Here is a 26,819-nt window from a genome sequence, read left to right as displayed (position 1 = left end):
GTGGGGTGAACGCCGACGTCCAGTCTTGGTAAACTGAACGCCGACGTCCAGTCTTGGTAAACTGAAGATTACACTACAAGACCAGCCCCATGGACTTCCTGAAGCCACCAGGCCTGCTGAGCTCGGCTGGCGAAATTGCCAAGAACTGGCAAGCATTCAAGCAAAGGTTCAAATTTTTTCTCGCTGCATCAAAACAGACAATTCGCAAGCCTCGAACAGAATCATGCAAGACAGCACGTCTGCTGAGTGTTGCAGGCGAGGAAGCCATGGAGATCTTCAACACGTTCAGCTTTGGTAAAGACGAGAGCAGGAATGACTACGCCACTGTCATTGCGAAGTTCAATGCATATTGTGCTGCTCAGCAGAACGAAGTCCATGAGCGCTACGTTTTCCGTACGTGAGTCCAGGCCCCTGGTGAGCTTTTCGAACCTTTTTTTGTAAGACTTAAAGAACCAGGCACGAGCATGCAACTTTGGCTCCCAAATAGACGCAATGATTAGGGACCAAACTGTTTATGGAACTAACGACGAGAAACTTCGAGAAAGGTTGCTGCAGGACACTACACTGAATTTACTGAAGGCTGAGCAGGTTGCTAAAACAGCTGAAGCGACAGCACCACAACAAAACGTTTGGGCACGGGACGAAAGCCACATTGACGTGATGCATAATGAACACCGAAGTAAACAAAGTGACTTGCCCAGACATTACAAGTGTCCTAAGTGCGCACGTATGCACCCACCACGAAGGTGTCCTGCATTCGAAAAAACATGTCGCAAATGTCAATGCCCTAACCATTTTGCTATCTGCTGCAGACGATTTGCCGATATTGGCGCACTTCAGGGTGGTGAAGATAACTTTGACATTCTGGACGTGTCAAGCTGGTAGCAAGCCAACACGACTGGACAGTTGTCGCCCAAATCAAGAATGTACCACTTGAATTCAAGGTTGATACAGGAGCGCAAGCAAATCTACTATCTTTCGGATGCTACCATAAAATTCGCCCGAAGCCACCCCTGAAACCAAGCAGCGTGGTGTTACGTTCGTATGGCGGAGGGGTTATCAAGCATGATGGCGTCATTCGTACAGAATTAGCCCTAGGTGATCGTTGCACTGTCCTCGACTTCTTTGTAGTGTCCAAGGGGCATCAAGCCATCCTGGGCTTACAGGCTAGCGAAAATTCTGGACTTGTGTCACGCATACAGGCAGTATCTCGAAACAGTTCTGAGGAAGTAGCAATGAACTTTCGCCACTTGTTCACAGGAACCGGGTGCGTGGAAAGGGTATATCGAATGGTTTCATGTGACGACGCCACACCAATCGTCCAAGCAGCTCGACGAGTCCCGCTGGCTCTAAAGGAACCCTTGCGAGAAGAACTGGGACGCATGGAGCGCGCAGGCGTCATAACCAAAGTCACCGAGCCCACAGACAGGGTGAGCCCATTGGTCATTGTTAGAAAGAAAGACGGGGAAATTCGAGTATGTATCGGCCCCAGGAGGATTAACCAATGCATCAAGAGAAAACATTACACAATGCCGCGAAGGGAAGACATAGAGGCAGAGTTAGCGGGCACTACAGTTTTCACCCGTCTTGACGCGAACTATGGTTTTCACCAAATTCCGTTGGACAATGAAACCTCACGAATTTGCACCTTTGCAACGCCATTCGGGCTCTACAGATTTCTGCGCTTACCGTTTGGTATAGCATCGGCGCCCGAGAAAACGCTAAATGAAATTGTTGAAGGCCTTCCTGGGGTCAGAGTACACGCTGATGATGTACTGGTGTGGGGGTCGTTGAGGCAGGAGCATGACAGGCACCTGCAGTCGGCACTGCAAGCAGCAGAACGCGGCGGTCTGACATTTAATCCGAACAAGTGCTCCATTGGTGTTGGCAAAATCGAGTTTCTTGGTGATGTCATTGACCAGGAAGGCATCAAACCAAGCCCATCACTGACAAAATCAATGATGCATATTTCACCGCCAACCGACAAGCTCGCAGTACAGAGGATGCTAGGAACCGTGAATTATTTCAGCAAGTTTATGCCGTCACTGGCCCAAAGGACGACACTCCTCAGAAATCTTATGAAGTAGAATACTGCATTTGACTGGACGTCTAATCATGCTGACGAGTGGAGGCAGCTTTGCGAAAATTTAAGTAGAGCACCTTTACTAGCCGTGTTTGATCGAACAAAAGCAACAAAGGTGTCATGTGATGCACCGCAAAACGGAATCGGCACAGCGCTACTGCAGTGCCACCAGGACACATGGAAGCCAGTCGGATATGCCTCGCAGCACTTACAGAGTGCGAACAACGTTACTCACAAATTGAAAAGGAGGCAATGGTGGTGGCATATGGATACGAGAAGTTTAACCATTTTGTATATGGTCGGTCGTTTATTCTTGAAACTGATCACCACCCCTTGATCGCCATCTCGCAGAAGGCCATTGGAGACATGCCCCCGAGGTTGCAGCGGTTTCTCCTGTGCCTTCTTCGCTAAGACATAAAACTTCAGTTCACACCAGGGAAGCAACAGCTTCTCGCCGACATGCTGTCACGTGCAACAACCGGACCCATCACGGAAAACGACGTCATCAACGACGACACTGAAGTGTACACAATAATTGTCTCTTCGCTTGTCACCGATAACACCTGGATGAGGTTGGCTATGGAAACTAGTCGGGATGAAGAAATAAATCAAGTTCTTGGGGACCTGGCGGCAGGAAAAGCACTCCAAGGCCATGGGAAGTCTTTTGAAGGAGAGCTTTCTCACGTGAACGGAGTCCTCTTAAAAGGGTGCAAAGTTGTAATTCCGGCTACCATGAGGAAATAAACTTTGGAACCCATTTGTCAAGGCCACCTGGGCATCAATAAATGCAAATCACGAGCCAGGCAACTCGTCTTCTGGCTAGGAATCAACCGTGACATAGAACCTTTAGCACAGGCGTGTTCTGCATGCAAAACGTACGCGCACGGACAGCCCGAAGAACTGTTAAAGTTACGACCAGTACCTGATAAACCGTGGCATCGTGTCAGCATCGATATTTTTGAGCATGGTGGACGGTTATACCTGTGCGTCTACGACGCATTATCAAACTTTCCTGAAGTAGAGCTGGTAGAAGATTTTCTAGCCACGCATTTGCTGCATTTACCCGAAGGTACAACTTCAACCACACCACTTCCAGCCCTCGGTACCCCCAGTCCAACGGTGTGGCGGAAAAAGGCGTGCAAGTAGTTAAGAGGATTTTAAAGAAAAGCATTCAAATGAATCACAATTTTTGGCTTGGTCTTCTTGCCTACAAATCTACTCCAATGGAATCTGGACAATCACCTGGCAAAGTAATTCAAGGAAGACGACTACGGACAACGTTGCGAGATGTCCGGCCATGCCCAGGTCGCAGCGTACAGAAGCATCATCAGACCGACCATTGCAGCCGACAACTACCACCGCTCAACCCTCGAGACACGGTACGCATCAAAAAAGGGGCGTGGGCCACCAAAGGTCAAGTCATTCAAGCTGCGACATATCCCCAGTCGTATAACATAATCACTGAAGACGGCACATTCCTGCAGCGCAGTCGGTGACATCTGCTGCCTACAAGAGAAGCTTCTCGACAGAGAGGCCTTTGCGACTCCGAGGAGGACCTCCGCCAAGGAGCTGACGAAAGACCTTCAGCATACAGCAGTAACAATGCTGCAGAGTCACCGGCCACAACTGGCAACATTCCTGCCTCATCCAACGCTCCTGCAGGCTTGCAGCAGAACCAAGAACCTGCATTTAGAAGGTCAACCCAAGAACAAAGGCCCCCACAGAGGCTTACTTATAATCGAAGCTTTGTGCAAGTTCCCTAAATCGTGTTCTAAATGTTTGTTTCTACTAATGTTTTTTCCCGTGTTTTTTTTTTTCTTTCCACCTTTAAAAGAAAAGGGGATGTATCGTATCCATCGTATCTGGTGCAGCGTTGGCTTTGCATCTATGGCATGTGTGACGTGACCAATATCGGTATCGCACATGACACATGGTGGTGAGGGAACACACCCTCTCCCACTTAGCGCATATATACACGGCTGTTGAATAAACGGGGACGCTTTCCGCTCCCCTTGCTTGGAGCCTCTGGTCATGTCTTGCCTGCGGCACGGCACAATACAGCCACCTTGCTTATCGGTGTCGTAGCCATCGAGTCTCACTAATTTTTCACTAGTTTTGAATAGTCAACTAGCCTCAAACCCTGGAAACATAAGGCAAGACCACATGCATGCTTGCCACCATGCACCCTCTCCTGGTTAAATGCTTTACTTGTTTATTTATTATTTCGAATACTTTCCTGGCCTGAAGGCATTACAGAAAGGAGTGGCAAGTAAGTACAGAATTATACAATAACAGGTTTTAAAAAGCGGCCGAAAATACAGCAGTCTTTCAGTAAACAGTAGTCTTGAATTTGTCAATGTCAGAATGGCAGCGATGGAGAAAGGAAGGCCATTCCAGTCAGCACTGGTCTTGGGAATAAAAGACTGACGACACATTTTGGCAGACTGCTTCGTAAAGCCCCGCTGTGCACAAAGCAAATGCTGCAGTTGCATGTAGCTGTGAGGTGCTGCGAGAAGTCCACTGGCTGAGCCCACTATGTCTCGCTGAGGACAACTGCATTTGGCGAGTACTAGGTGCCAAAATCAGAAATAGTTGCATCTAAGTGAACATCTGAAATCAAATTTGAACTTCGCACCACAGTAACGTTCAGTAGGTGGAGCATTGTGGCCACACCCCGCTCCACTGTATCCTTCACAGTGGAAATCATTAAAGAAGCAGAAGCACCGCGAATGGTATGTTTGATTGCCAGTAACTCCACTTCTGCTGAACGCATGCTGAAGAACTTTTTGCAGCAAAGTATTTTTGAAATAGTCTAATTTAACTTCAACTGTATTTATCGAATTCAAAAAAAAAAAAGTGGTTCAGAGGCCCTGTAAAGTCAGTAAAACCAATGTAAGGAACCTGTGGCAAAAACAGCATTCCAACTTATGGAAAAAATTATTGCACTCAATACAACATAAGAAGACTTGACAACCATACAGAACAAGTCTCGAGGTTGTAGCACTGAAAGGGCAATGTCTTACATTGACAAAAATCTTTTGAATGTGATGCATTTTTATATTGGCAAGGAAAGTTGGAAAAAAATGGCATTAGGCAACACTCTGTGGTATCAAATATGCTTCTTGTCAAATCCACTTTGTATACATTAGCTACCATTATGTGATGAGCAGTGGTCAAACAAAGAACGTCGCTGTTTGTATTGAAAAAGAAAAATGAAAAACACATTTATAGAAAGCCTACGAATAGCCAGCAATATTTAGATTATACTAGTCATCACTGATGACACTTTAAGCGAGGAAACTTTGTGGGGGCAGGCAAAATGAATAAGGAGGATCTGTAGCGATGGCAGCGATTATTTTCCCCACTAAAATAATAAGGGCAACATTAACTGAAATAAATTAGCCCCATAACACCTAAACCAGGCCTACAGAGATGCATGTAAGTTGCAAAGGAGATCAGCATTAACTAGGCATTCATAAAAAATTATTCCAATGCCGTCCCAAACATAACCATCATTCTACAGAAATGCTACTCATATAAGTAAGGAGCTCCTTAATACCAAAGGTCACAATAGCAACTTTAAACATTGTTAGTACTACACGCTAAAGTAAACCCTCAGTGTACTGTCAACTTAACAGCCTGTGCTCGTGCCAGGTGCAAGACCTGCAAACATATGAAAAATTCCATAAAAGTAGAAAACACTGCAAGTGCTTATGCGAATGAAAACAAATTCAGTTTTCCTTGCACTAATTGGATCGTTCTTTACTTGCTGTATATTCACTGTGCCACAAATACATTGGCAAAACAGGACAGCCAATGAATGTTGATGAAATGAGCATCGCATGGAGGCAGCCAAGAAACTTCCCAAAGCAGTGGCAGAAAACCTTAGGTCACAATTTAGATTCTGCAGTAAAACATTCGTTCTCCCACAGATAGAAAATATAAACTTTTATGTCATCCACAAGTTCAATACACTCCAACCAAAAGGTATAAATGTTTTAAAGGGAGCTCTTAATCAACTTGCAACACAAATATAACACAAATGACATAAATATAACTATTAGTAGCCCTTAATTATATTTATTTATTTATTATAATTATTATTGTTCTATTTAGTATTATAAGTAAACTGATTTGATCTCTGTGGTCGTACACCTGGTTAGACCAGGGCAGCCATAACCCCAACTTTCATTTAATCAATCTGAAGTGCATTGAATGAAACAGATCATGGTAAGTAGCACACATAGACACAGCAGACAGGCCAAGAGAGCATTTGTCTGGTGTGTCTATTTGCGTTATTTGTCGTATCACTCAGCAAACTTTAAAATTAATGAACACCAACTAGCCCAGTTGCTCGCTTTACTCACCACATCATTTTATCCATTTTCTTTACATGCGTATTCCACTCTACTTTTTCTCAAGCTGACTATTACTAATTTACTAGTATATCCAGTTTAAATCTAACCTTTGTTCATTTCGTTTTATTTATTTATTTTTACCTTTTTTTTAACACTTGTGTAGTATTTTGCGAGTGTGTTCCTTTCTTTTCAAGTCTCTCGATGGTATGTGTATGCATACTCTTGGCTGGCTTCCAGTTTTTTATTTATACTCTTAACCAAACACAGAATGCTAGACCTGTTTCTCTGATCCAGTTCCCTTTCCTCACTTGTTCCTCCTTCCCTCTTTTCTTTGCCTCTCTTTTTACTGGAGAGATTATATGAATATCTCCTGCTTTCATAGAAAACCAGGCACACTGGATTGGCAGTGCCTATCTATGCGCAAAAAATTATTTTCCGTTTCCAGTTATTACCTCCATTTTTTGAAAGAACCCAAACACTCCCCCCCCCCCCCGTTCCCCTTTTTTGTTTAACTCCAACCCTATTTTTGTCATCCCTCCCCTTTAATTTTGGGTGTGCATTTGTTATTTCTTTGTACTTTGACATCAGCTACCCCACACCATGGGCCCATTGTGGGTTGGGGAGAGTGAGCTACACGTGCACAAAAACCCTGCTAAGGAAAGCTGCCCTGTTGAAGACCTTGTCTCAAATGCTAGCTTTAGAAACCTTCCTTGATTGATCACTGCTTACTCACTTCAAGCCTCTATCTTCCTGTCAACTACAGTCTTATTTGAATACCTACCATTGGAGCTTTTCTTGTGTTTAAAAGTGCCCCAGTGTTTCTGAAGGAACTTTAGAGGTTGTTTCAGCTAACTTATGCCAAGCTTTCAAAAAATTATGGTACATTCTATGAGGATGCAACCAAATCAGTATTGTTCACTGTCCTCTTGAGCAACTCAAGATATTTGTTAATTTCAGCTCAAGCTATTCACAAAAATTAGCTTTTAAAGTATTGACTTAAACGCAATATCTCCAATGGAGTAGAATGTACTGACAAATATCAAAACAATTTTTTTTAGAGGATAACTGTGGTGGTCTTACTTTCTTTATGGCTACAAAGAAAGCACACAAGATCTGAAAAAGTACTACGTGGCTAGGTGCTTGCACCGTGCAGTGACATACTACTCCATCTCATATGTAGCAAGCAACGCTACAAAGGCCTTGTTCACGTTTGTGACCAAAAGATAGTGCACTACGTACGAAAGAAATATATAACGCATGCTGTAGTATATCAGTTTCAGTTTCTGTTTGCCTTTACACGCCGCTAGCGGCACCAGTTTTGTCACCTGTATATACACATGCCTCTAAATAAAGAGGGGCTAGTTCCGTTGCGGCCATGACTATCTTCATGGTTCCTCTGCGGCTTCGCCAAAATACAACAATGGCGACGAGGGTGGGGTCTTTTTGAGAAGCGTAACCACGCCTGCAACTTTTCTACGCCGTGAGCTGTATTGGGCTCGCTGTATCGGGCTTGCTCCGCCACCCCCCATTCCTGCCTGTACCCGGCCGCCCTCCTGTTCCCTGGCCGCAATGGCACCGGATGTTCGAGAACTACCTGCTGGCATCAGGAGCATCCGACTTCAAGCCCGAACGTCGCAAGGCCTTGCTTATACACAGCCTCGGCGTTGAGGGTGTCTTCTCCAGCCTACTGCTTACATCGGATGCTGCCCAGAGCGGTGAGTCAGCTGCCGGCGGTAACCGTAGTGAGGATAGCGGGGACGCCGCTCAGCCTTCTGTTTACGCCGAAGCTATCAAAACCTTAAAGCAACATTTCACAAGCACAAGCAATGTCGTCGCAGAAAGGCACCAGTTTCGCCGCCGTATTCAACAACCGGGGGAACCTGTACAGTAGTATGTTGCTGCACTATGGGCTCTCGCCGTAGCCTGTTCTTATGCGTCTCTGGAAAACTCACTTCGGGACCACTTTGTGGAAGGGGTTGAGTCCCAGCACCTTCCTGAATGCTTTCTTCTTGAGGGTTCGACCCTCTCATTCCCCTGAGCAGTGACATTGACTTCACAAGTCGAACAGGCCAATGAGGACATTTGAGAATTTCCTTCCGGCAATGTGCAGCCCATATAAGGGAACTCTCGCTTGACCATAGAGGCACTGGAACCCGCAACCCTCCTTTGTGTACGACGCGCCCCTGCGTGCACCTCGTACCGAGGCGAGTTTGCAGCACGACAGCCGCCAACCTGCCTCATATCTGTGCCCATACAACTCATCCTCTCACTGCTATCGTGCTTTGCGTCAGCACTGTGCCGCATCACCCCGCTGCCCAGCCTAAGGTCAATGTTGCTATCATTGTGGTCTCATTAGTCACTTCAGCGCGGTACGCAACAAGAAGCGATGGGCCGTTGTGGTTCGTGAGCTTAGCGAACAGACATTGGCCGACACTGAAACATTGCCTGACAATGAAACCTTGCCCGACAATAAAACACTGCCCGAAAATGAAACTGTCAATGAGGCTGTGAGTATTCTATGTGTGACCGCGTCCGGCCGCGCTGTAATTCTAGTCAAGGTAGCAGTTGGTCACGTTAACATTCCTTATCGACTCGGGATCTTCAGTGTCCATTCTAGCAGGTGATCTTTTTGATAAAAATTTTGCCGGACAGGTGCTGCTGTCCGCGTCCCGTGTGAAGCTGTTAAGATTATTCAAAAAAGCCTATTCCAATGCGAGGATGCTTTCTTTCGAAAGTCGCATACAAGACACGCGAGGCGTCCATTCTGTTCTACGTTGCCTCGCAAGGCACATCGCTTCTGGGTGTTGACGCCATTATGGCTCTTGACTTCCAGATTGATGGCTCGTCCCTCTGCTGCCTTGAGACTACTACATCTACCAACGTACAAGTTCCAGTTCAGGAACCAGTTTCATCTGTACAGCTTCCAGCACAGTTGCGCAATGAATTTGCATGTCTTTCAGACTCCACCCTTGGCCTAGCCCATGGGTTTGTGCAACGTGTCAAAGTACGGCTCTCGATTGCGCCCGTTGTAGCAAAACTTCGCCACCTTCCTCTTTCACTCTGAACTCAGGTAGCTGAGGAACTTCCGTCGGCTAGAGCAGTTGGGTGCAATAGAGTGCATTAACACTTCAGAATGGGTGTCTCCTCCGATTATTGTTGTTCAAAAGAAGGATGGAGGCATTCATGTTTGTGTTGACTTACCGGAGCCTAACCACGCTGTCGTGACGGATAGCTTCCCTCTTCCACACACTCGGTGGGGCAACGGATTTTCCGAAGCTAGATCTCACTTTGTCCCGTTACCAGGTTTTGCTTGATCCTGAAAGCTGTGACATAACTCACGATGGCCTCTTCCGCTTCAAACATGTGTGCTTTGGGTCGGCATCCACCCCTACTGCATTTCAACAAATGGTGTCGAAAATCCTTCAAGGATGCTCTGGTGTTTTGTTCTATATCGATGACATCATTGTTTTCGGGAAGAGCGAACAGGAACCCTTGGCCAACCTGACCGCTGTACTGCGGGGAATTAAGGAAGCAGGGCTCAAGTTGAATGAAAAGCGTATTTGGCATACAGGAACTTTCCTTCTTGGGACACAGGATCACACTGCAAGGCATTTCTCCTTTGCCAGGGAAAATTGCTTCCATTATGAATACTCCAGCACCCACTGATAGTACTAGTCTGCGCTCTTTCCTCGGACTGATAGAGTATTATGCCAAGTTCGTTCCCAGGCTTGCTGACGTGGTAGAACCACTGCAAGCTCTTCTCCAGAAGAACCAGCCATTCAAATGGAATGATGCTGTAGACGCCAGTTTCGCCCAGGTGAAGTTTCTGTGTCCCTTCCAGTTGCAGTGTCTACTGACGTGTCCGACTGCGGACTGGGTGCTGTTCTCCAGCAGGTGAATGGCCACAGGCTGCGAACTGTTGCCTTTGCTTCATGCACACTTTCACCTGTAGAGAAGAAATACGGAGTTGGAGAGTGTGAAGCGCTGGCGTGTGTTTGGGCCTGTGAGCATTGGCATACGTACTTGTGGGGACAGCATTTCACGTTGTGCACGGACCACCAAGCTTTGGACACACTGCTTTCTTCTCAAGGCACTGGGCGCCACCCTCTTCGCACTGCATGCTGGTCGGAGCTGCTGCTTCGCTACAATTATACAGCAGAGTATCGGGAAGGGTCTGAAAACCAGGTGGCGGATGCCCTTTCCCGCCTTCCAGTTCCGTCTGCGTAGCAAAATGTCTCATTTGATTAGGTTGTGTCCTTTGTTGAGTTACCGTGCCTCACCAAAGAGCAGTTTCAACAGGCCCTTCGTGAAGACTGCATGTTAGAACTAGTCAAGATCTATGTCGCCAATCTTGGCCAGCACATAAGACACTCTCGGACGAACTTCAGCCTTTCGTCTTGGTACGTGAAGAATTGTCAGTCGTTGACAACCTGCTCCTGTGCGGCGAACGAATCGTCGTTCCTTTGTGTCTCACACTGAAGGTAATTGCTGCTGACCATGAAGCTCACCCTGGTATAGTTCGAACAAAAGCTTGGCTACGAGAACGGTTCTAGTGGCCAGGCATGGACAGGCAAGTGGAGCTTTCCATCCAGAACTGCAGCATATGCCAGATGGCTGACAAAAGTACCAAGACTGCTGCTACTCCCTTGCAGCCAGTACCCCTGCCAGAGCATCCATGTCAGAAGCTTGCTCTTGACACCACCAGCCTTAGAGAGAGCACCACATGACTGCAGATACGCCATTATGCTAGACTGTGTGAAGACTGTGTGTTCTCCTGTGAAGGCTATCCGGACGTAGTGGTCTGCGACAATGGGCCCCAGTTCTCATCTATGGGTTCATTGAGTTCCTCAAAGATTGCGCCATCCGCTTTGTGCACTCTTCCGTTTACTACCCCCAAGTGAACCGACTTGTCGAGCGGTTTAACCGGGTCTTCCAAGAATTTTGTGTAGGTCGCCATGCTGGAACAGTGTCCGCTTCGCCAAGCAGTAACCGAGTATTTGGGCATATATCGCTGCATTCCGCATGCCACTACGGGGGTTGCACAGTCTGTTCTCCTACACGGACGGCAACCGAGAACACGCCTTGACATTATGGGTCACTCGTCACCAGCTTTCGTCAGTGATTCTGTTTCCGAACTTCCCTGTCTGCGACGAGTTAAGAGCAAGCAAGACTACAGCAAAGAGTACACAGACCATCGCAAGGCTGCGAAGAAGACCACAGTGTCTGTTGGTGATTACGTTAGAATTAAAAAACCTGGAACATCGGTTAAGGGAGACCTCATGTTTAGCCACCCGAGGAAAGTAATCCGTCAGCAAGGTCTATCAACATTTCGGCTTGATGATGGACGAACCTGAAACGCATCAAAGCTATCCAGGGTACTTGCAGCTTCAGCCACATGGAATCTGCAGCATAATGCTGTTTCCGAACCCGTGACTCCATCGTCGGCATCTATGCAACCCAACGATTACGCCTCAACAGCTCGACCCAAAGCCTCACCAGCTACACCCATGCAACGAGCTCCAGCGCCAGCTGTGTCGGATAATCCTGTGCTTCAATGTCGGGTTCAACGACCGAGGAACAGAAGGCCTCCAGATTGATACCAGGACCACATGTAGCTTGTGTGCTAGGTGCAGACAGGTGCAGTGCCAGAGAACTTGAGTGCTGCATGAACTGTGTGCAGATGGTTGCATGTCTCTGCGAGCATTTATTTGTATTTTTTTTTAATATTGCTTGTTCTAGGCCATGCTGTACAGTTGTTCCATACAGTACATAGTGATGAGCACATGCCATGTATGGTTGAATATATTTGTAACATTTTTGTAAATACTGCATTTCTGTATAACAATACTAATCTACTAATTATTACTTACCTTGTTCTTGTAAGGAGGGAAATATGTAGTATATCACTTTCAGTTTGTTTTCCTTTACACGCCGCCAGTGGCGCCAGTGTTGTCACCTGTATACATACATGCCTCTGAATAAAGAGGGGCTAGTTCCGTTGCGGCCGTGATTGTCTTTGTGGTTCCTCTGCGGCTTCCGCCGAAATACAACACATGCGCCATTAATTCGACATAGCATCATTAAGTCTCATACTTTTGTCTTACGAAATACACAAGGTGGTTATAACACCGTAGCTGAACCTACTTATCACCATATTAAAAAGTTATGGTGGTAACCTATTCACCCTTTTATTTACCACCAAACGAGCAGTGACATGCTTCTGCAACCAGCGGTCACAGCACAGTTCTCGGACTCGCAACCAGAACATAGTATATGTTGCATCTGGAAGTGCAAAAGTGCACATATAACGTGTGATTTTACATAACTTTACATCAAGTTGTATTTGTATTATGTGGAGTAGTTATTTTAACACTGCATTGAGTGAGACTTCTAGATGTGGCTTTCACAGTGTTGCCTGCTATGCATGGAACAGAGCCTAGAGCCTTTATGCATGCCACCAGCAAATGCTGCAGACAGACAGGATGTAAGAACAGGCTGTATGCAACAGAGATGGATCAAAGACAATGGTCTTGCCTTCCATTTTTTCCAAAAAACTTCTTCCCCGATCACCCATACTCTCCGACGGGTGCAAAAAAAATGCTTTCTCTTTCTCTCTCTTGACTGCAAAAGCAATGAAGCAGATGAAGCCACAGAATATAGTGACAAAGAGCACAGGTAATTCTTGAAGCTCTGTCAGTGTTTTTGCTGCTGACAGACTGCGTGAAGAGTGAAGAGGCTTCAGTGGCAGATGGCAATGCATTGAAGACGACAGATGTGGCCATCACCTTGTGACCTATTCACATGTTTGGTCAGAGTGCTACATTGTTCATTCACTGGAAGCATGTTTCAAAGCACTGATTTCGTTGTGTGCAAGCACTTTGTCACAAGGTACTTTTAGATCTCATGCACTTTCTTTGGAGCCGTCAAAAATTAAATACCACAGCAGCTATCTTAATGAAAGGAAATCAATTCGACATTCTTACACTCAAAGCACTCTATACAATATGCCTCACGTCAGTGCAGAGGTTGCCACTAACAAGCTGTTCTTTCTGTCCACTTTTATTTCCCTTAAACTTATCAGTTCTAAAGTTTAATTAAAATTCTAAATAACTTCCTCTGTGGTTTCCCTGGCTTCATTTGTTGTATCCATACAGTATACATCCCATTTCAAAAGTAGCACACTTCTAAAATTAAAGAAATTGTGAAGATGGAGTACCTTTGAGAAGATCTGCCACATCTTGGTCACCATCTTTCACTAAATCAAGAGGTGTATTACCGTCACGGTTCTTCTTGCTTGGGTCAGCTCCATGCTAAAGCAGAGAGCAACAGTCACACAGATGCAGCCAACTTATGATACATGACATACATACCTTAAGCAACAGCTTCACAATGTCATATTTTCCTTTAGCAGTTGCTTCATGAAGTGGCGTGAACTTCCAGAGATCAGAAACATTTACACTGGCACCATGCTGCCAAAAAGAAAAAAAAATTAGATACTTTCACGGTGTTCACTTTAAAAAAAAAAAGAATACTACATTAAGAAGGCATAAAAGATGTGATGACAAGTTTTGCTTACCTTCACCAAAAGGTCAGCTACTTCATAATGACCATATGAGCAAGCATTATGTAGAGGCACCAAGCCCCTAGAAACAGAAGCAGACATGTTAGGACATACCTATACTTAAACTCAGTTTCACACGCTGCAATTATAGCCCAAGATATGTAATTCTGCTGCTTTCAACATCTGCCATCACTGGGTTCCACAAAGTTGGTTGCATCGTTGCAGGTCTGTTGCAATGAGTATGATAACCTCCTTGCAAATCAATGGGAAGCATGAATGCGTGTGCCATGTGATAGGAGAAAGTGCAAGCAGTCATTAATACAGGAGACATCAGCAGTGTTTAACATATTGTTGCCAAAACATGGTGTTCGCATCTATTGCAATCTATTGCAATAGATTGAATCTATTGCCCTGCAATGTCATCTGAACTAATTTCACTACAAAGAATATGAAGTGCAATCCCAAGTTCAATCAATAAAAAAAGCAGCGGAACCCATCTCACAATAATTATCGACAGTAATGTGTTAGCATTGAATCAATATAGTGACACAATGTATTGCCACCATCGAAACGAGCTACGCAGGAGGCATGTCCTACGGTGGGACTCCTTTTTCGCGCTTCCCAAAGAACACTCAGTGCCATGAGACGACGCACTTATGAAAAGCCTGCACGTGGCTTATGAAATACATGGTACGCTGGCACGTGCGGGTTCTGAGAAACACATCATGCGGTAACCGGGCTCCTCTCTCATGCTTCTTTCTGGACATGCTGCACCATCTGCTGGCACTGCCTAGAGGTCCACGCGTGGCCTCCGAGACGAGAAGCCTTCGAATGCTGAGAATTGCTCTCTTACATGCCACACACCCTGTGGCACATACTCAGTGACCAAAGTTGGCCAGGGGTTCACTGAAGAACTGTACACGCCTGGTACATTTGTGGTGCAGCCTGCTAATACGTCAGGTGGTGATGTGGGTTTGCTTCTACTCAGCATCAGAAAAATTTAGGGATCTTTTTCACGATATATAACGGCACATTCCCCGTGGCACATACCAAGTGACCCAAGTTGGCATCAGATACGTTCATTGAAGAGCAGCACACACCTACTGGCACACACCGAGTGACCCAAATTGGCATCAAAGAGGCTCACTGAAGACCAGCACTGTTATGTTGCTGCGTGGGTCGTATCGCGAGGCACCATCGCGACAAGGCGTATCGGCAATAACCTTTTATTGCCATTACGAAACAAACAGAAAACAGTGGGAACTTGATAACTGCTACAATATATACATTCTTGAGACCGGGAGAGGGCGCTCTTCAACACAGGGGTTAACTGATGCAGATACGTGATCCGCTGAACTCAGCGGCCAGAATCGGAACACTCCTTCCCCCTTAGTTGGTACTTAACAGTCAGCCAATGCCAGCACAAAGTCCCGAAGATGTTGTGGTGTCTTCCGGGAACGCTGCGAATGGCGTGGGCCCGGCAATTCTACACTTTGCTCTGTTGGTGCTGGCTGAGGTGCTGCTATGTCGTCCGAAGGAAGCATGACTGTTGGTTGCGCCTCGGGAGGTAGCATGGCTGTCGGGTGCTCCTCGGTTTCACTGGGATCTGGTGTCTTGCTGCTGCTCATTCCGCCAGGTGAAGGGCTTGACGAAGGCTGAACCTCAGGCTGTCATTCAGGTACAGTTTCGGCTAACCTCATGGGAATGCTGCTCCGCCGACGAAGCTGGTCCACGTGCCGGCGACACACACGACCATCCGGAAGAGCAACCTCATATGAGATCGGGCCAGTTGCTCTGGAAATCACAGCAGATACCCATGGTGGGCCCTGGCCGTAGTTACGTGCAAATACAGGGTCGTCGGGCTGGAATATGCGTGGTGTCGGCAGAACTTCTGCCAACTGGGAGGACTTGTCAGGGGCCCGGTCTGGATGCAGCTGATCCAGCATGGTAGACAGTCGGCGGCCCATCAACAACTCGCACGAGGCGCGCCCCGTGACTGTGTGCGGAGTTACATGCTGCTGTAGAGTGAAGTCTACCAAGCGCTGTACCCAGCTTCCTCGGATTATTCGAGCTAATGCCTCTTTGGTGCTCCGTACCATCCTTTCGGCCTGCCCGTTCGTGGATGGATGGAACGGTGCAGATGTCACTTGGCGGATGAGGTTGGCATCCAGGAACCCTCAAAATTCTGTGGATGTGAATTGCGGGCCGTTGTCTGAAACAAGGGTATTTGGCAGGCCATGAGTAGCGAACAATCTTTGTAAGGTAGTGATTACAGCACTCGATGTCATTGACGACATTAGTATGAACTCCAGCCATTTGGAATAAGAGTCCACCACAATCAAGAAGGTCTGTCCTTGGAAGGGACCAGCGAAATCAATGTGCAGGCGTGACCATGGTGTCCGGGTCGTCTCCGATGGGTGCACAGGTGCCCGAGGCATCTCGGGCCGTGTTTCCTGGGAAGGAAAACATCGCCGGACCCATTCCTCAATGGCCGCATCCATGCCGGGCCACCATACATAACTGCGGGCAAGCGCTTTCATTCTGATGATGCCAGGGTGTCCGACATGCAGAGCTTCGAGGACCCGGAAACGCAACTTCTGTGGAATCACCACACGGTCACCCCACAGTAAGCATCCCTTGTGGGCGGACAGTTCATGTTGCCTGGACATGAAAGGTGTGAACTCGGAACTCGGAGCGCACCTTGGCCAACCCTTCCACACCCAGTTGAGGACACGGGAGAGGATAGCATCCTTGGTCGAGTACTTAGCCACATCGTCTGCACGGACTGGAGATTCTGGAAGTACGTCCAGAAGCATGACGACCTCTGCTGGCGAAGGGTCATCCTGGCACTGGTCCGCTTGAGGCAGTCTGCTGAGACCATCTGCGTGGCCTAACTGTTTTCCTGGTCGGTGGTGGAGAGTATGCTGGTATCCATTAAGAAAAATGGACCAACGCAACATTCGTGGTGAAAGCATCTGTGGCGTTTGCCGGTCTGATGTGAAGAGCCCCAGGAGCGGCTTGTGGTCTGTATGGATCTGAAATGGGCGGCCGAATACGTAGTCATGGAAATTCTTTACTCCGGCAACCACAGCGAGTGCCTCCTTATCAATCTGGGCGTAATTACGCTCCTTAGAGGACAAGGTTCTTGAATAAGAAGCGATTGGTGCTGCCGTGTCATCCTGCAGTCTGTGACTCAACACTGCTCCTATTCCGTACGGGGACGCATCGCATGCAAGGATTATCGGCTTCTTCTCGTCGAAGTGTGTCAGCACCTGGTTGGATGCCAGTAGCTTCTTCACAATGTCGAACGCAGTTTATTGTAGGTTTCCCCACAGCCAGGGGACCTTCTTGTCCAACAAACGATGCAGGGGTTCAGCGACAGTGGCCTTGTGTGGAAGGAATGCATGATAGAAATTGAGAAGACCCAGGAAGGCCTGCAGCTCGGCTCTGTTCAACGGCTGCGGTGCATTAAGGATGGCTTGCGTCTTGGCCAGTGTGGGGTGGATTCCCTCAGCATCGACTCGGAAACCCAAAAATTCCACTTGAGTCACTCCTAGTTGGCATTTCTCCTTCTTGACCTTAAGCCCTGCATCTTGGAACCGCTGAAGGACCTCTCGAAGGCGACTAAGTAGTTCTTGGTGCGATGCACCTGAAATGAGGACATCATCAAAATATGGAATGACGCCTGGTAGTCCGCGCAATAGGTTCTCCATTAAACTCTGAAAGATGCCAGGTGCGACGCTGACACCGAACTGTAATCGTCGAACGCGGAAAGCACCCCGATGCGTCACAATGGTCTGCGCCTCTGCAGATTCATCAGTCACTAGGAGCTGTTGGTAGGCCTGTGCTAAGTCTAGCTTCGCAAAGACAGTTCCACCAGAGAGGGATGCCAGCAGGTGGTTGACAGCTGGTACCGGATACGAGTGCTGCTGCAAGGCTTTGTTGATGGTGCACTTGTAGTCTGCACAGATGCGGACATCCCCATTTGCCTTCAGTAGCGTAACAATAGGGGTTTCCCAACGAGCATGGTCAACCGGCTCTAGGATTCCTTGTGTTATCAGCTTGTCCAGTTCGGCGTCGATTTTCGGTCGCAGTGCGAAAGGAACCCTTCTTGCTTTCAGGCGGACAGGCACAACCTCAGGGTCAAGTGCAAACTGAATGGGCGGTCCCTTGTAGCAGCCCAGCGTCCCGTCGAACACAGAGGCAAAATCCCGGAATATGCTATCAAGTGAGGATGGTTGCTGATCGATGCGTTGCACTCCCGTGATATTGATACCGAGTGCCGGAAACCAATCGAGCCCAAGAAGACTTGGGCGCTCGCCCTTGACAATGACCAGGCGCAATGGGCCGTCAAAATCTTTGAACTGCACTCGGACGGTACCAACTCCACGTACAGCGATACAGTTTGCTTGATAGTCCCTCATGACAACATTTGGAAAAATGCGTCTGGCTGTGGCGTCGGAGATAATGGAAAAAGTTGATCCAGAATCCACCTCCATCTGACACTGTGTGCCTTCGATTTTTACACTCACATGTATCTTCCTCTTGGCGGGTTTAGACACTTCGTTGATAGCAGTAACTGCCAAGTCGTGGCAGTATGAAATGTTTGTGCGAGGAGTGGTCTTGAATTGTTGCATCCGGGCTTGATCTTTGGCATTTCGACGTGGGCTAAGCTGCCTCCGGGACCGGCAGACCTTAGCAATATGACCGGTTTTTCCACATTCCCTGCACTGGGCACCACGGAACCGACACAGACGGCGTTCGTGCGGGCCTCCACAGCTGGCGCAGGGGCCGCCCACCAATCTCTCAGTGTCCCGTCGCCGAGTGAGGCTCGCACGTAACCGAAGAACATCCTCGGCGGTGTCTTGCTCGCCATCATCGCCCGTCGTCGTCCCTTGATGCACGGGCTCGAAAAGTGGCGCGTTGGTGGTTTGAAACGAGGCTAGGCTGGCTTCCCGGGCAATGGCCTCAGCGGCGACTGCTTCCTCAACAGCACTAGTGAAAGACACCTCTTTTTTCGCCAGTAGTCGCCGCTTCACCGTGTCGTTCTGCAGTCCGAACACGAATCGATCCCGTAGCACGGTGTCGAGGTCGTTGAAGTTGCAGTGCTGTGCCGTCGTTCGAAGAGCAGCGAGGTAGGCAGCGGCAGACTCACTTGGTGCCTGGTCACGGCGATGGAATTCATATCGTCTGGCAAGCTCCGGTGGTTTCGGCGCTAGGTGGTCACGCAGAACGGCGAGGATTGTTTCGAACGGTGCGTCCTTCAGCTGGGCCGGTGCCACGAGCGCCCTGGCTAATTGAAAAGTGGCGGGACCGCAGCGGCTGAGGAATATCGATCTCTTCTTGCTGGCGTCTGTAACGTCCTGCGCCTCAAGGAAGAACTGGAAACGTTCTGCATAGTCCTCCCACTCTTCAGGGTGGGTGATGTCGAAAGGCTCGAGCCCCTCCGTTGTGGTGGCCGTCATTGTGAACGAGTACGGACAGGAGCTAGCTTCCTATTGCAGCGGTCTCATTCAATCCCATCCTCGTCGCCAGTGTTATGTTGCTGCGTGGGTCGTATCGCGAGGCACCATCGCGACAAGGCGTATCGGCAATAACCTTTTATTGCCGTCACGAAACAAACAGAGAACAGTGGGAACTTGATAACTGCTACAATATATACATTCTTGAGGCCGGGAGAGGACGCTCTTCAACACAGGGGTTAACTGATGCAGATATGTCATCCGCTGAACTCAGCGGCCAGAATCGGTACACAACAAGCACTGACTTTGTTTCATCAAACAGTCTACCGAGTCACACATCTACAGTGACCCATGTTGGTGTGAAAGAGCTTCGCCGAAGACCAGCACATACGTACACATTGGCACATATACTCAGTGACCCAAGTTGGTCAGATGGTTGGTTTCGAACCCTGTTACCTCAGCACAACAGCCTGATGTGCTAACCATTCGACCACAGACTACCCAGTAACCCAGGTTGGCAGGAATATGAAAATAAACAAACACCCGCCCACACGCCTGCATGCATGCCCGCCCATCCATCCCCCGCAAGTCTGTAAAGTATCCTAAAAATATTACCGCACTAAAAAAATAGTCATTAAAAAAAGATTCTTGGCACTTGAAAAGTGAAAATTTTTCCCTTTCATGACCCTTCCAACACGTTGTGGACTTCGGCAGAATTGATTACCATGTTCAGTGTCCCTGTGCTTAGAGTTAATTGACCTCTTCTGTGCCATGCTGTTATCCTGAATTCTGACCAAAAATGGCCACATTATTTATTAGGCCAATTGTTGGCCAACAAATTAAGTAAGACTCCAGTTGTCAACATGTTTTATTTCCTCAGAAAGGATACATTTGCTTATCCTTGCACTGACCCATAGATTGTGTGCAGCCATCCACTAAAATCACGATTAAGCACTAAGACGAAACTAGGCTCATCCATAGCATTGCTAGAAAATGCAAAGTACTGCTGATGTGCTGAGCTTGTCTTTTACTGTTTTTAACAGAAACACGTGGGTGAACCGAGCTCATCCTAGGCATGGAAGGAGTTATTTTGCCCTTGTGCTGCGATCTACCAGTTTCCTAGTTAGCTCAGATGGCAGAGCGACTGTCCCAGATGCTCGTCTCGGGGTTTGATCCCCGGACAGGACAAATTTTTGTTCTATTGCAATCGTTCTTTTTGGGAAAGTTATATTAGGTTTTCTTTGTAGCTACATCTACAGTCGGATGGATGACAATTTTCTCTTTCATCAGCATAATTTTTCATATCTGCTGCCACAATCACCACCTTATCCCTATGTAGTTAGTGAAGAATATGCATTTCTAGCTAAATTAAACTAACCTGATGTCAGCATCGTGATACCAGCAGCATCGTGATTGCACACAAAAGCATTTATCGGTCGTAGCCGGCTAAGTGGTGATAAAGCTACCACTGTTTAACAGGCATTCTCAGAAGGCGCACGCGGATACCAAACATTGACACTCAAACCGGCTGGGCAGTGTTGCGTCGCCCAATTGGTTGACGAGACATGTGGGAAGCGCATGGGCATTAGCGGTGGCCAAGCACCCCCTACCCTTTATCTACGTGCCCGTCTCCCTGAACACTCCCCTTCAGCTCGAACCATCTACCCTTTTGTTCCAAGCGAGGGTGCAGATCTGGTGCCTCTCCTATGGCGCAGCAACTAATCCGATTTCTTTCCACGCGTGGGTGTTTCCCACATCCCCTCTTCGCGAAACCCACCTGCGTCCTTTGTTTCCTGTTATTGGCTGATACAGCAGCTTGAGGAATCGTCCTGCGCTTTGCTGTAGTCGCCTAGACTGAGCCACACAACAACAGCAAGGCCAACTCCCTAACCTCAAACTGAGTACATGGCTTGTAAGAATAACACTGTGGTTGCTAATGAATGCCGTCACCTTCTTATGGCACGCTAACGACTGTAAACGGCAGAGGAAATGTGCTTTTGTTGCTTGCCATGGTTCAATGCATGTTTGGCACCTCCAAGCAGAGGACAATGCTCTTTGGTTTCTGCAAATCTTTCTCAGAGCACAATGTGTGTGATTTGGACTTCTTTGTCTGTCTAGTCTGCACCACGTGCAGTATCACAAGAAATACTGCCGCAGTATTTAGCAAAAACTGTCCTTTTTCGTGGTTTAAGTACATAAATGCTCTCAAATCACTTTACTAAAAAAAAAAAAAGGAGCAGGAGACTGAGTGAGATGTTACTTGCTAGCTTCTTTCTTTCTCACAGAGTAGAAGTTTAGAGTTGTAATTTATGTAATACAATGTGAATCCATGCTCTGTCACAGCTCGCTCACCACCAGTTTAGCAATAATAACTATGACTATGTAGGTATCAAGGCACACTGCCAATGCAGTTTTATACATGGTTGTAAATGCAAGCATAAAGGTTACTTTAAACAAATAGGCACAAAGTATTCTGGCAATCCTGTTGTTCATGTACGGTTTCTACTGATGACTATGGCGATGTGGACTCTGGCACTTCATTTCGGTTGGATGCAAGCACCGGTTTTGCTCTTCGGCGTCACGCATTTCCAGCACTTCACACTCACCAAGCCCCGAGAGTTGTCTGAATTAATCAATCTGCAGCTAAATATGTCTGAATTGCCATAAATAATGCATACGCTTGCACGAAGAAGAGTCCGAATAATCCAGTTTTGCAAATTGACAAGGGTCAAATCAACAAGGTTCTACTGTATGGCATAAGTTTTCAAGCACTTCTGTACTTTCATCCAGCAGTTCTGCACAGCAGAGCCAAGGCTATGCGATCCATGCGCACAGATTCTTGGGCTGCCAGATGTAGGGCCACAGTTCGGAACCCGTTGGGCAACTAAATGGCCTTGACGAGTGGTTTTGTTGGCAGGCGTTTTTTTGGAAGTTTCTCTGCAGGTCACAGGGCGGTTTATTATGCTATTTTGCTTCGTTCTTTAATCAAATATTTATTGAGGCTCTATGATAATGAATATAAGAGTTCTACACTTGTTTGAATAAAAAGGTAGACAAAAAAATTAATGCTACGATGCCATACAGACAATAACTTGCATTTAAAAAGTAGAAACATGTAATTGATTTGACAGTAGCTAAATTCATACATGTAGCTGGCACAGCTACAACACCACGGAGGGCTCTCTCCTGGGTAGTGCTTCGTCCTTCGCAAAAATGGTGTCCGTAGACGTGCTTGTTTGGTGTTGTTCCAAGCTGCTCTTTTATGCGAAAGGAACGAATAAGTTGGCGTTAAACATGCCTAGAACAGTGCAGAAGGAGTACGGTAAACATGCACGAATTCCAATTAAGAAAATGGCTGCACTTACAATTGTCAACAAGCGCACCGTGTACTTCCCGCTACTTCCAATGGAAAATGAGCATTCGTGTTTCGCAATGATGCTCACATGCACTATTGACAGAAGAAATCTGGCCCCATTTATCATCTTCAAGTGGAAGATGCAGCCGAATGAGGCTTTCCCATGGGACATCGTCGTTGTCGTGAATTTGAAAAGTTGCATGGACGAGGCCCTCGTGATGAACTGTATCCACAGTCTGGAATCAAGAGACCCGGTGTGCTCCTGTGACGAGTGAGCACACTGGTCTAAGATGCATTTTGTTGGCACTTGACCTCAGGTGTGAAGCAGGTGCTTCACACCTGCGGCACTTCACTCCTGTGGCGCTTTAAACAGAACATAGGGTTCCATCAGCAGTTAAAAGAAATGTGACCCCATTCCATTTTTTCTCTATTCCCTTCCACAATTTAGCGATTTAGAGAAGGAACTTTGCACTGAATTTTGGATTTAACGAAGCTATCTCACGCGGCAGTGGTACATAACAATTGTCACTGTGCAATTTGCGGGCCCAGAGTAGCCACCCTGCCTGCTTTTAATTCATGCTTGTGAGGACCACGTGAGCAGTAAATCAACTCGCAAGTTCTGTGTGCTGAGAACCACTCTCAAGTTTAAAGGTGTCTGCTAGGTCAGCTTTTGTTGCCAATGAATGACGATATCGGCTGTTTAAAAGAGCCCTGAACGAGTTTTTATCGAATTTGCATTTGAAGGTAAAATAGACTATTACAGAAGTACTTTGCCACAATAAGTACTTCCATGCATTCAGCAGAACAAGAGTCATTGGAAATCAAGCACACCCTTCACGGTGCTTCCACTCCTCTTCAATGCCTTGCATTGCAAAGGCTACGGCAGAGCAAGGTGTGCCCATAAAGGTCCGCCCACTGGACATCATCGTGGTGCGCAGTTCAAATTTGATTTTGGATTTTAACAAAGATGCCACTACTTCCGATTTTGGTGCCTACGACGCATAATACGCAAGCAAAATGCAGTTCTACTCAGTGAGGTGCAGTGCACTTAGCCAGTGGACTCATCACAGCCACAGCACACCTTGGTGGCTACGGTATTTACTTTACGTGGCAGACTGCAGCTACACGCAACTATAGTGCATACGCGCAGCGTTTGCTCTGTGCACGACAGGGCTCGAGTGTGTGCTACCGCTCATATGCTTGTCTAGCCGTGCTATGCGGTGTGGACTGGCTTTGTACATCCTTCAACAGCTTGATCAACGGACAGTAGCCACATCCAACTTGCGCATTTTGAAGTGCTATCAATAAGTCTGCTAAAGCATCTAAACAGGAGCGGCCAGGAGTCGGCATTTTGCTGTTGGGTGAGGACAGTACCTATGCCATGGTCACTGGCATCTGTACGAACTTGAATTGGTGCAGATAGATCACAGTGGCCTAATGTCAGAGGCATTGCCAACAAGTGGATGGCGAACTACCGAAACTGAGCACTACATTCGGCTTGGACACGGCCATAAAACTTGGACGTTCTATGGCATGAAAGACACTTTGTCGCAATATCCAAACGGAGGTGTGCAGAAGGATCACGCATGCGCAACGTACACAAAAACGATATTACGACCGACGTCACCGTACGGCACCACAACACAATATAGGCAACGAGTTGTGGGTACAACGAGGTGCACCAACCTCTTCAAACAAACTGTGCTCAAAGTATGAAGACGAAAGAGCTTTCATTATTACTGAGCGCCTGGGCGAGAACACTTGGCGAGTACGGTCCACAGCTTTTGACTCGCACATAGACAACAGAAAGCAAAATAACTTTGCTGTGCATGTGTCACGCATTAAGGACGGCATCCATCGTGACATCACAATGGATGTAACGTGACATCATGGGCTTTTCTTACAGGAGCAAACCAGCTGCAGCATGGCCGAGTGTAGTGAAGAGTGGGTCTTTCGCTCGGAGGCTGGATAGGAGAGCGGTGGAGGACGATGAAGTGGGAAATAGAACAGCTTGTGTCTATCTTGTCTCTTACAATATAAATACACCTCTACCATGTGACCTGTTCCCACACTTCATACATACATTTTTTTCCACTTTTACACTCCTAATGCCAAAGCATTAAAACGTGCAGCAAATGTCTCGATGCGCATGGGGGCACCACACCACGGGTATTTAGGCTTAGTGCTGCAGTCAGTACACTCAAACCTTGTTATGACGAAGTTGAAGGGAGAGCAGAAATTACTTTGTTATATACATTATTGCCATTGACTGCAATATTTGCCCAATGGGGCGCACAATTGTGAACATGGAAATAAGTGGAAAATGTAGCGGCTCGCAGAACCGCTATATGGCCAAGCATGCGATGAAATTTCAATAAAAAAGAATCTTGGGCATCTGCAACCCGCGACTTCTTAGCGCCTGATGCGACAGCCCTTAGATAGCTGCCTTCTGCTTCGCTATGACGGCCATTCGCGTCCGCTTTCCACTTGGCTAGTTGTGGTCGAGCAGCCCGTGGCATACAACACAGCCGCTGTGTGATCGAGGAAGCAAGTTATCTTAAGCTCGTGAGGTGCCAATACGATCTTGGAGGCCACATCCAGCTGCCAGCCTGCCCAGCACGCCGCAGCGAGAGAGAAGTGAACGCATGACCTGGGCGTGATCCCCGAGATTGCACCACGGAAATCTCAGAGACCAGGCCCAGCTGCGGCTGTCTGTGCGGCATGCCGTAGAGGAACAGAGAAGTGAATGCACTCATTTTTCACATGACGTGACTCGCACAGGCTTGCATGTGATCCCCGAGACTGCACTTGGGAGATCTTAGAGGCCCAGCCGCGCCTGCCTGCATACTGTGCCACGCAGTAGAAGTGAATGCATTTATCTTTTGCACCACTGCACGTAGTAGCCACGCAGCGTAGCATGACTTGCACAGCCAGGCCTGCCAAAAGAGAGAGGTGAGTGGAGAAGTGTGATAGTGAGCCATTGCTTGCACACAGGTACACAGTCTTTGTCTATGTGCGGCGGTGAGAAAGACCAGTGTTGCTGTACGGCGTATTCAATGTGGGGACACGGGAGTCTTGAAATGCTGCGCCAAACACCACGGAAAGCGATTTTTGGGCTTTGGAAATGAATCTAGTTCATTATATCCATTGGTAGGACAATTTGATTTAGTTAAAATGAGGTTTTAAATACATGGATCTCTATGGGGATTACAAGGGGAACTTAATTTACTTCAGTATAGCCATTATTTCGTTATTTCGCGTTTCATTATAACAAGGTACAAGTAAATATCTAAGAATTCCACAGCGTGAACGACTTGACATTTGTTTGCAAAACAAACTAAACTTTTGAACGTCTGACACCTGCTTTGCGTGCAGATGCTGTTCATGGCGTGCGGTGCTTATTAAAGCAGTAGCCATATAATCGGAGCGCAAAAAGGAAATTGCTTGTCTACATTATTAAGTTCTTCATCAAGAGCGATCACCTTTGAGATGATATATAACACAGACAATTTTATATGACAAAGGTCACACAGAGAGTTTTGATTAGTGTCTCGCTCGCACACCTTCCAAGGCATGTCTACTTATCAGTATTGAGTACGCAGTAAATTCACTGTATACTTTAACAAGCCGTCATTGCGGGTATAAGCAAATTGGTGGAAAGAGGGAGTGGGGAGTGGTTACCCAAGGTCAGAAAGTTTGAGAACCCCCAAGTTATAGAAAAACAATATGTAGCAGTGGAGTGACAGCTAGCATGTTGAAATCCTTATTCAGAAAAGAAAGTGGAGATTATATGCTTTGATTCTTTTTTTATTTATCTGGAAAGCCAATAATTGCCAGCTTGATTTCTGGAGGGTGAATATACCTGAAGATATATTTGTGCTTCCTTGAAAAATGCCTTCATGACTAAAAATTACACTCAGACTTTGCCACAATCCAAATTGCTTCAACAAAAGTGCTGCTACTACAACAAAGTATCTTCAAGTCCCCATCAGACCGTCAC

At 47.1% G+C, this 26,819-nt stretch overlaps 1 protein-coding gene across 3 annotated transcripts in view; it reads right to left on the bottom strand.

Moving 5' to 3' along the window:
• Tnks (tankyrase) overlaps window positions 1-26,819 on the bottom strand; it is a 370,913-nt gene that overhangs the window by 160,184 nt on the left and 183,910 nt on the right. For all 3 annotated transcript variants that reach the window (XM_065454426.1, XM_065454424.1, XM_065454425.1), the window contains 3 exons: window positions 14,018-14,084; window positions 13,812-13,910; window positions 13,658-13,751 (listed from right to left, as the gene is read on the bottom strand). In XM_065454426.1, the coding sequence (XP_065310498.1) occupies window positions 13,658-13,751; window positions 13,812-13,910; window positions 14,018-14,084 (260 nt within the window). The remainder of the gene's footprint in view (window positions 1-13,657; window positions 13,752-13,811; window positions 13,911-14,017; window positions 14,085-26,819) is intronic.

Source organism: Dermacentor albipictus, chromosome 1, assembly GCF_038994185.2.
Source record: "Dermacentor albipictus isolate Rhodes 1998 colony chromosome 1, USDA_Dalb.pri_finalv2, whole genome shotgun sequence".
Lineage (NCBI taxonomy): Eukaryota > Metazoa > Arthropoda > Arachnida > Ixodida > Ixodidae > Dermacentor > Dermacentor albipictus.
This window is presented reverse-complemented; position numbering and strand designations above follow the sequence as displayed.